Source organism: Pseudophryne corroboree, chromosome 9 (assembly GCF_028390025.1).
Source record: "Pseudophryne corroboree isolate aPseCor3 chromosome 9, aPseCor3.hap2, whole genome shotgun sequence".
In the NCBI taxonomy this organism is placed as follows: Eukaryota; Metazoa; Chordata; class Amphibia; order Anura; family Myobatrachidae; genus Pseudophryne; species Pseudophryne corroboree.
In genome coordinates, this window is record NC_086452.1 from 455,352,737 (window position 1) to 455,364,138 (window position 11,402).

General features: G+C 45.8%; 1 protein-coding gene across 1 annotated transcript; it reads left to right on the forward strand.

Moving 5' to 3' along the window:
* The first annotated feature begins 570 nt into the window (after nt 1-570).
* RHO (rhodopsin) lies at nt 571-7,181 on the forward strand. The gene is made up of 5 exons (XM_063938849.1): nt 571-1,178; nt 2,516-2,684; nt 3,587-3,752; nt 4,236-4,475; nt 6,517-7,181. Exons 1-5 carry the CDS (start codon nt 818-820, stop codon nt 6,643-6,645), a joined length of 1,065 nt encoding a protein of 354 aa, XP_063794919.1. The 5' UTR covers nt 571-817; the 3' UTR covers nt 6,646-7,181.
* Nucleotides 7,182-11,402: the final 4,221 nt, after the last annotated feature.

Sequence of the window (11,402 nt, forward strand, 5' to 3'; positions counted from 1 at the left end):
AACCAATCTGGTTTGCCTTTTATGATTGACACTTTAAAAAATCGGACAGACGTGCCGGAATCTTGCTGATGCCTACAGGCCGCAGGCTATAACATTTCACCTATAGAGCCCCCCTTACCTATCGCGGCGTTAAACGATAGGCAATAGCAAAATGGTGTAATGTGTGCAAACTTCTCAGCTGTCCTGACAATGTCACATCCAAAAATTTCCAGATACGTTTGCTGTCTGCGTGCACAAGAATCGAATGAAAATACTTTCAAATAATAACACAAAGGCAATGGCACCGATCCATACAGCTGCGTACAAACACATACTGTAAGATAAATGTGTGCAGCCAATATAGACAAAATCTGACCAACTGCAGCCAAGAAGATGAATTAGTTAATTAGTTTTGCAGTGTATGAGACCATCATAGGCTCCAGTAAGCAATTTGGTGCACAATATTTGTGTACAGGGCTCGTATATTTTCCTATAAAGGGCCTGCGTAATTGTCTGACCTGGATTTTCCCCTATCACTTTTAAACACACTTTCCTCTGCTGTATTTAACAGTGAGACAGGTGTAACCTTAATACGTTTATGAGAAGCCAATTAACACCTTGCAACCTTAGCTTGGATTACCACGATTATTACAGACCTAAACCTTCAGTTGCTGACACTAGGAAAGGCAGCTTACACCATGTGTCAGGTTATAAAGTCCGGGGACTATTGCTCACCCTGTAGAGCGGCTCTAGCTGTTGTTTTTGGGTCCCTGGGAGAAAGGAGAAACACAAAGGGGTTTCTTTCTAGAAGGGGAAAGGACTTTATAGAGCTGCCACCATGAACGGGACAGAAGGTCCAAATTTTTATATTCCCATGTCCAACAAGACTGGGATAGTACGAAGCCCATTTGAATATCCCCAGTATTACCTGGCAGATCCATGGAAATATTCAGCTTTGTCTGCTTACATGTTCCTCCTCATCCTCCTCGGCTTCCCAATCAACTTCATGACCTTGTATGTTACTGTCCAGCATAAGAAACTCAGAACACCCTTAAACTACATCCTACTGAATTTGGCATTTGCCAATCACTTCATGGTCCTGTTTGGGTTCACGGTGACGATGTACACCTCAATGAATGGATACTTCATCTTAGGCCAGACTGCATGCTACATTGAAGGATTCTTCGCTACACTTGGTGGTAAGTGAAAGTTCTTCATAATGGTAAAGATGATGTTAGTCCAGGTGCCTACTAGACAATTGCAGTTAAGATATTTTGCCATTCCAGCAGACTGAGGCCATTTTGTTTAGTAGATGGGAGCATATTTGGGGATTTGTTAGATGGCGATGGTGGCAGCCTTCAGCAGGTTGGGGAGAGAAGAAATTATTAATGGAATTGGCCAAACCAAAGGGGTCTACTTATTAAAGGGTCTAAATATTTACTAAGCCTTGGACTGAGATGAAGTGCCAGCCAATCAACTCCTAACTGCCATGTTACAGGCTGTGCCTGAAAAATGACAGTAGCTGATTGGCCGTTATCTCCGCCATAGGTGTGCGCAGGGGGGGTGCCTGGTGCGCACAGGCACCCCCTAATGTCTGGCACCCCAATCTCACATGCCTGATGCAGCGATCGCCGAGCAGGCTGATTACTGTCCCCTCTGCGTTGCACCCTGTCAGGACTGCATTACTGACCAGATACCTGGGTTAATCAAGGGTGCCACTGCCACCGGCTTTCACACTCCTGGCTCCACCTCCATGTACAAACATAGCGTGATGTGATGTGATTACGTCATGCTGCTCGTATGCCCACCTATCACACCCACCACACGCCCACCTCTCTCCTTCTATGCTATGCCAACGCCAGCCACTGATGAGGATCAGCATGCAGCCAGCGTTCCTCTTAGGAAGACAAATTCAATACTGGCAGGCGGCCGGCAGCAACATTGACACGTCACTCATTTTTCCAGCAGCAGCAGTACTAGTCTGCGACTGTCAGTGTCAGTGAGTGACTGCAGCTTGCAGGGGAAAGAGAGGGGGAGCCAGACCAGGCTGAGGAGGAGCAGTGTAATTGCAGTGAGTGCCATCAGGGGTGTTTGTTTGGTGCACACCACAACATCTGACAATGTATCTGCTTTATTAGGATTGGTACAACGGTGCACCCCCTAATAAAATGTGCTGCGCACGCCTATGATCTCCGCTCACTTTATCTCTGTCCAAGGCTTAGTAAATAGACCCCATCATGTGATCAGGAAAATTTATATATTCTGTTTGCTATAATATTGGTGGAAATGTTATTAAGTTGGTTGGGATGTTATCGAGACAGTCGATAACAGTCTGTGGATATACTAAGGGGAAGATGGCGGGGAATAGTCTCTTCACACAAACTTGTGGTCTAACGATGACATCGCAGTGTGGCGCCACAATATAAGACCAATGCTACTGGGATGGTAGATTCAGGGAAATGTATAAATTGCTAGTGGTGCACATGTTACTGGATGAGTCTGGTGGATTCCTCATATCTGTGCTTCTACCTGACAGGTGAAATTGCCCTTTGGTCCCTGGTGGTTTTGGCCATTGAACGATATATGGTGGTTTGCAAGCCTGTGAGCAACTTCCGATTTGGGGAGAACCATGCCTTCATGGGAGTGGCCTTTACCTGGATTATGGCCTTGGCATGTGCTATTCCTCCACTCTTTGGATGGTCAAGGTATGTTTGGAGACAGAAGGCTAGGGGGACCTCTTCTGAATAGAGGCTCAAATGATTGCCCTCAGCCTCCCTGTGCGCGATGTGTATTATACTGTAATATTTTATGTAAGTGGCATTCTAACAAAACAAATAAAAACAAATCATTCTACAACTTGCATTAAATGGGGGGAGAAATGGCCCTAATTGCCAGCCACAAATAGAACTGTAGCCGCTGTGAGTTTTAATTTTTTGTATTTTTTTGTTAATTAAATATTACATAGTACGATTTTGTGTTTACATAGTAATAAGAATAATATTATAATAATAATAGCATTTACCATGTGTGGAAATATGAATTTTAGTACAAACTCCACAGCAAACGTCATCTTCCTGGAAATGGCCAAACTGTCTAAATCAGAATTTCCAAAATGCCACCATTACAGTGCAGGTTTTAAGGGTTTCCATGCTTGAGGTGAGATGATTAAAAATGACTGAGGTCACCTTTGCTCAAGCATGGATATCGTTTAAACCTGGACTGTAATGGTGGAGTTTAGGAACCTTCTGCTCTAAATAATAAGAGTGTAAATTGGTCCATTGCGTGAGCTCTAAGGGGCAGAGAAAACAAAATTGTGGTTTCTGTATATACCCATTCATCGGGGGAAGTTATGGAATACTGGGATTTGTAGTTCCACAACAGCCAGAGGGTCATAGCTGCCTTTGCTTTCACATAGAATAGTAAACCCTTCCTTCAGATGCCTTCAGTTCAAGCGAGAGCCTGAAAACGTGAACTGTTGATTAATATGACAAGTGGTCTTTATACAAACCCACCTGAAAATGTTACAGAAAAATTATCCGTATTTGGGGTCCCTAAAAAAAGGGAACACTTGGTGACCATGATGCATGACATTTGTGTCTTTTTCCAGATACATCCCTGAGGGAATGCAGTGCTCATGTGGAGTTGACTACTACACTCTGAAGCCCGAAATCAACAATGAGTCCTTTGTCATCTACATGTTCGTCGTCCACTTCTTAATTCCCCTGATTGTCATTTTCTTCTGCTATGGCCGGCTCGTGTGCACTGTGAAAGAGGTGAGCATCTAGCTCTTCAGAAACTACAATTGGTTTCCACCATTACCATAACCCCTTTATTCCCCGCCTGGTGCCATCTTTTCCAAAGTTTAGGCCCATCAACTTTTGAACTTAAATCCACTGAATCCCTGTAAACCCCCAAGTAGGTGATTATTTCAGATTCAACCCATATACCTGAATATATTGTATGTTATGACTGCATTCATCACCAAAACGCATTAGAACCAGCCATTTTGTGAGGAGAGCCATGAAGGGAATGCAGACCACATCACTGAGGCACTTCAGTCCACGATATTTATGAGTCACCTTTTCCTGGTGACTTGATTAGCTGCGTTCTCATAAACATTGGTTCAGACCACAAAATGGCTGCCCCCACTGTGAGTAGATGATGGGTACACTTTAAGTGTATTACATGTCTCTGCTGCCATCTGATGTTATGTGGGGTATGAGGTCATCCATTCGTCCTGCTTTCTCATCCTATAGGCTGCAGCTCAGCAGCAGGAGTCAGCCACCACCCAGAAGGCAGAGAAAGAGGTCACCAAAATGGTCATCATTATGGTCGTTTTCTTCCTGATTTGTTGGGTTCCCTATGCCACTGTTGCATTCTTCATCTTCACCCACCAAGGCTCTGAATTCGGCCCAGTCTTCATGACCATTCCAGCTTTCTTTGCCAAGAGCTCTGCCATCTACAACCCTGTAATCTACATTATGCTGAATAAACAGGTAAGATAATATACACCATTTTTGAATTGTCTAGTTCCAGGGCCGTTTCTTGGGGCAGGCGAGCAGTGCAACCGCACTGGGCGCCCGCCGCGGCACTAACTGTGGCTCCCTGCTTCCCCCTCCTATTTCTCCCCGAGTAACCCGCTCGGGGGGCGGAGTTTCACGGAATGACGCGGTTGCGTTGTTACGTCACGACGCAACCCCGTCACTCCGCGAAACTCCCCCCCCCCGACCGGAGTACAGAGGGGGATCCAAGTTAGGAAGAGGGAAAGGCCGGCGCGAGGAGCGACTGGTGAGGCGGGCCGAAGAGCGGTAATCGCCTCTGTAAGTATTCTCTCTCTCTCTCTCAATGTGTAAAATGGGGACACCTGCCGTAATGTGTGAAATGGGGACTCTTGCCTGCCGTAGTGTGGGGATTTAATGTATCAAGGGCATTGTGGTGTGTGGCATAATATGGTGCAGGGGGCATTCCTGTGTGGGGCTTAATATGGTAGAATTTTTTTTCCTGTGGTGGTCGTGATCTGTTGGAGCAGGGTCAAAAACTGGATTGTGAGGTAGTCTTTTCAGACGAGGCCACACCCATTTAGATGAGACCACGCCCCCTTGCCGTGTGCGCGCGCAAGTTTTTTTTTTTTTATCTAGGTGTGTGGGGGGGGGGCACATTTTTTTATGTCATGGGGGGGGGGGGGGCGCATTTTTAAATCTCGCACTGGGAGCCAAATTGGCTAGAAACAGCCCTGTCTAGTTCTACCCAATCCCTATCCTTATTCCCAAGTTTCCACCATTTCCATGTGGATGCTTCTTTCTGCTGTAACACACTTAGGGGTTGATTCAATTGCGGGGACGCAAACAAAAATATGCGATTGTGGGGCCTAACTAGGCAAATTTGATGTGGCTGGCATTTCCACATCATTGCAACAGCCCATTGACTGCAATTGAATCAACCCCTTAGGCCATAATCCACCATTTATATTCCTATGGGCTGTCTCGGGGGTGCGTTAAATGAGGCAGCCACTGCAGGCCCTTAGGTGAAAAAGTCCCCAAATAGGAAATCAATAGTTAAATAGATTTTCTTTCATTCATTTACAAAGTCTTTGTTACTGTAATTTTACAGATTTTTACCGCTCACCATTGTAGACATAAGGAAAGTTTTCGGGTTTCTTAACTGCTTTATGACTTTATGGCAGTGTGTATTCTAGCGATCAGATGAAATGTCCTTCCATTTATATTAAACTTAAAATAACTTTTTCATTTGTAGTATGTGTATTGAAGTGACCTTTGCATCATCATATTCCATGATAGATTGGACTTAACTTTAGTACCAATTTTAATAGTTTGCAGTAGAGAGATGCTGTTTATGTAAGATTTCATTTGTCGGGGCTGCCTGCATGTTATCTTCACCGCAGGATACAGGATCTGTTGGGCTGGTGAACTTGTTTTATTTTTTTGCGATTACCTCTAAAGACTTTCTTCTTCAAATGGACCATGTGTCAATATTATATTTTAACAATTCTGCATTTGCTTTCAACTCTATAATTCCATCTCCTTCCACTGTCGTTTCCAGTCCTACTTTTCACCAAACCTTACGTCCTTTAGGTGCAACCACTGCATACCCTTCCTGATCCACTTTCTGTCCTACATGTGCTTTCCTTTCCTGAACCATTTCCTGTCCCACACCAGATTTACCTCCTACCACACGTCCTGCCCCACATCTGCATGCCCTTCCTGTCTCACATTCACACGCACTTCCTGTCTCACATTCACACGCACTTCCTGTCTCACATTCACACGCACTTCCTGTCTCACATTCACACGCACTTCATGCCCCACATCCTCTTCTAATTCTTCATGCCCCACATCCTCTTCTTCTCTTCCTGTCACACAACCACATGCACATCCTATCCTACATCCTGTCTCACATTCACATGCACTTCCTGTCTCATATTTAAATGCACTTCCTGTCCCACGTACATGTCATTCCTCTCCCACTTCCTGTCCCCTGCAAATTCCTGTCTATAATGGCATCTTTCTTCTCCCACAGTTCCGTAACTGTATGATCACCACCCTATGCTGCGGCAAGAATCCCTTTGGAGATGAGGATGCCTCCTCTGCAGCCACCTCCAAGACAGAAGCGTCTTCTGTTTCTTCCAGCCAGGTTTCTCCTGCATAAGATCTTCACCAAGGCCCGTCTCTGGGTCCGCTGCCTCACACAGCTTCTATCACCCCAACCACGTCACCTTGTTGCTAAGGCAACGAAATTCTGCAAAGTATAATATATACTATAATATAAACGTAATAAATGATTGTAACCTTATCTGTCCCACAAGAGGTGAGAGCCTCTCCTGACCCCTTCGCTGCTGACACCGACTGCATTGAGTTGCTTTGCAATGCAATGAGTCCCCTGCCGCAGCGAAGGGGTTATATTCAGAATATGCTGAGAATTTGGTCAAGACTGTAAATATCTTAAGGCAAAGATACCGCTAGAGCGGAAATGCCTCCCAGAAAGACTCAATGCAATGTTCCTATAGGTCTTGAGGATGACGTACTGACGCTGCACAGTCTCTGGCCAGCTCGTAACTCTTTGCAATGCAACCGAAGAGAAGAATATTTTTTTTGTATTATAACATCAGATTTCTAGTCATCTTTCTGCTTTCTTTTTATGTATTTATTTTTTTCTGGCAAGGTCTGATAGTGAGGGTAGGCAGACAGACCCTTTCCACCTGTAATAAAGAGCACTTTGCAAGTAAAAAAAACTAAATAAAAATGTCTGCTTTTTATTTATATCAAATATTCTCTTTATTTTTTACTCTCTTGGCCCAGCCTCCCCACTCCCGGCAAATCTATCAGTACCATTTGGCCAGCTTGAGGTCTTTCCCGATTGTCCCTGGTAACAATCATCTGTTCTAGAACTTTAATACTGCTGCCAAGATGAGACCAACGGGCACTTGGGAAATGAAGTCCTCCTATTCTATTTACTCCCATCCTTAAAAAAAATCTTATTGCTACATCAAGAACTCATTACCTCCAGGTAAATATTTTCTATTGGCATCCTTAATATGCCACAGTTATTGGCCAAGTGAGACTGTACTTTTGTTGCCTGGCACCTATCACTATTTGATGTCATCCTACGGAGATGTTTTACATATGCGATCCATAGATCTCTTGGGGGCTCAAAGCTATCCTCTGCCCACTGACCCATGTTGTACGTCATAGGGGCACAAAGAAGACTCAACATGTCTATTTTCAAATAGCTTTCAATCTAGGAGATGGAGATCTTTCCTCCTCAATCAACCTTTGCATTTTTTTCTTCCTTATAAACATTTTTGCAGAATTTGCAGCTGACTCTCTATCTCCAACCCGAAAAAACAAACCTAAAAAAAAAACAAGTCAAATTGCTGACTAAACTCCATTAGTTTCCAGGGGAACAAGAAGTGCACCACCTCTTACGAAGATGGTTTAATGGCTGCATCCTGAGGCATTGAAGGTCTCCCCGAACAGCGTCACCCCCAATTCTATGGCAGCTTGAATTTCACATTTTAACAATCCCTCAGCCTGTTCTTTCAGATCAGTTTAATGCCATCAGCATCACTCCCATGTTATGGCTCCTAGTCGCGTCTCTGCTTGCCAGTGACATTACCGAAGCACATACAGGCTTCTTGAACATTGTGTTTTATTTCCCAGATCGATGCTGCGGAAATGGAGATTGTAGATAGACTGAGGCAGATTCAGCGTAGGTAACGGCTGACAGAATGGGCTGCAGAATGCTCTGCCCCCATAATAAACCCCATAAAAATAAAGCCAAGATGTGGAATTTGTGTTACTGGAACGAATGTGAAATGTTTGTAAATAGAGGTAACCTTGCAAGACTTGTGTAGATGTGTATGGATATATATTCACCTGTAAACATGCACACATAGACAGGTATACACTCTGTATACACGTGTGGATATACCGTATCACAGTGGGAATATGATTACTGTAATGCAACATTTCATGAGTGTAGTCATTAACTTTCTGTACAATGTCATAGACGATATTTCCACATAAAAACATTCCTGCTTAAATAATTCCTGTCTCTGTATATGTCTCTGTGCAATGACTACCTGGCTATGTGGACGGGTATGGGAATCAGGGTCGACAGCGTCTAGGTCAACACACATTAGGTCGACGGTGAGTAGGTCGACACAGGAAATAGGTCGATGTGGCCATTAGGTCGACCTGAACAAGGCCGACATGGAAAAAGGTTGACATGTGTTTTACAGTGCAGTCTCCAACAAAATGGCTGCTCTTGGGAAACTTAATTCCCCAACCAAGATGTCTGTTTGCCCGACACCATATTGCCATCGTGTAAGAGCGGCATGGTAAAGGACAAACAACCTCCTCTTGGCTCCAGGCTTCACCCCGCAAATACTGCTGTTCCGGAACCCTCATTGCTACCTTGAACTGAGAAGACAGTCGCCGGCTGGTGAGATGTTTAGGCCCCTGCTGAGCTACAGCCTCTGCTACATCTGTCATCCAAGCAGTGTAACAGTGAGTATGGCTGTACAATCGCTTGAGGCGATAAACCACAAAGCCTGGTTAAGTGAAGTCACTGGACTGATCATTGCCCATATTGTAACCACTGGTGTGTACAGTTCTCTGCTCACCCACAAAACTGCCCACACCTTCCCAGCGCAGAATACATATACTAGATTTCCCCATTCAGATCCCCATGGTAGTGCGGCTCATGCGCTGAACCCGCGCTACAGCCGCAGATCAATAGTCTGCTGCTGCATAGAGGTGAGGGGGGTGGCCATGGCCATGGTTTCTCAAAACAAAGGCGTGGCGCTTCCGTTTTGGGGAAGGAAGTCAAGACTGAGATTTCCTGGCCTCTATGTAGGAACCGCAGTGGCTGGCTTGCGTGACCCCAGACGTCTCCTGCTGCATTACCGAGGTCAGAGCACCACCTCTGCTGTGGGTGATGTGCCGGCACATGCCGGCCTGAGGGTCCTGGCTCCATATGGCTGCCTGCAGCTGTTTGGAGCTGTGCACCGCTGGGCCCACACAGATAATGGGAGCCGCGATTACGACTCCCGGGTTGAAGGAGCCGGTCAGGCAGCTGATGAGACCTGGTGTGAGTCCATAAGTGAAGTTTAGAAGATGAGGGGGCACTGCTCTTGCCTGTTCTCGTCTCTCTAGGAGGCAGAGATATAGGAGGAATAATAATCTGCCCCTGGGTAGGAGCCATGGGTGAGCCCCCTCTCTCTCCAGGCTCGGTACTAGAGTCCTGGCAGTCCCCCCTGATGGCAGTCCTTCCCACAGAGCCAATCAGAAGTAGCTATTGATCGTCAGTTTCATAAGTTTGAGTTTTGCAACAGGGGTTGAGCAAGTGATCCACCTCCTGCATTAAATGGTACAAATGATGTTTCTTTTGACCAGCACATGTCCTTACTGTACTCTAGCCAGGCTTACAGGCCCTTACTGTACTCTAGCCAGGCTTACAGGCCCCTACTGTACTCTAGCCAGGCTTACAGGCCCTTACTGTACTCTAGCCAGGCTTACAGGCCCTTACTGTACTCTAGCCAGGCTTACAGGCCCTTACTGTACTCTAGCCAGGCTTACAGGCCCCTACTGTACTCTAGCCAGGCTTACAGGCCCCTACTGTACTCTAGCTAGGCTTACAGGCCCTTACTGTACTCTAGCCAGGCTTACAGGCCCTTACTGTACTCTAGCCAGGCTTACAGGCCCTTACTGTACTCTAGCCAGGCTTACAGGCCCCTACTGTACTCTAGCCAGGCTTACAGGCCCCTACTGTACTCTAGCCAGGCTTACAGGCCCCTACTGTACTCTAGCCAGGCTTACAGGCCCTTACTGTACTCTAGCCAGGCTTACAGGCCCCTACTGTACTTTGGCCGCGTTTACACCAGACTTTTTGGTGCGCATGTGCAGCTGGAAAAATTAGATTTTTAGGGAGTCCTTCTGTGAGCTGCGGGGGACACTGGGAGGGATCTATTGGACGGAGCTCTGTGAAAACTACTTATCATCTTCTCTGCGGCCAGAGAAAGCTGTGCAAAGTACAGGATTCACCGTAATCCCTGTGATTACGCTAGCTGAAGCTGGCATCATTATCACAGACCTCACTGCGATAATTTTCACAATTCTTTTTGCCGTAAATACGGCCAGATCGCATTTCCCATTATAAGTATGGGAAATGCCATTTTGGTAAAAAAAAAAAAAAAAGTGAATGCTTACCTCCCAACTATCCCAATTTTCGCGGAACAGTCCCACTTTTTGGAACTGTCCCGCTGTCCCACCCTTGGGTCGCAGAGTTCCACGGTTAGGGGGGGCAGTTGGGAGGCCTAGCAGAGCAGCGGTGAATAGACGGAAATAGACGCATAGTGATGGAAAATGGGGCGTGGCTCACAATTGCGGCACTCCCTTAAAGCCACGCCCCTTTTCGGGCGGCCACGGCTTCACCGCGCCATGGTGTCCCTCCTAGCCACAACCAAATGTTGGAAGGTATGTGAATTAAAGCATATCAACCATCAGGACCGGCTCCAGGAGGGACAGAATGCTCTACTCTTGGACTTCCATCTTAATTAATGATTGCCATCACCTGTGCTGAAACACTTTTCTTATCAAACAACTACCGTGTTTCCCCGATAATAAGACACTGTCTTATTATTTTTTTTGGACAGAAAAACACCAGAGGGCTTATTTTCAGGGGAGGGCTTATTTTAATGAACAATAATTCTTTTATCCTCCATCATTGCCCCTAAATGCTTATTTTATCCTCCATCATGCCCCCTGAGTTCTTCTTTTATCCTCCATCATGCCCCTTTTATCCTCCATCATGCCCCTTTTAACCTCCATCATGCCCCCTCACTCCCGCTTACATACCGGGTTTTTATGTTGTCCTGCCTCAGCTCTCCTCCGCGGCACTGCTCT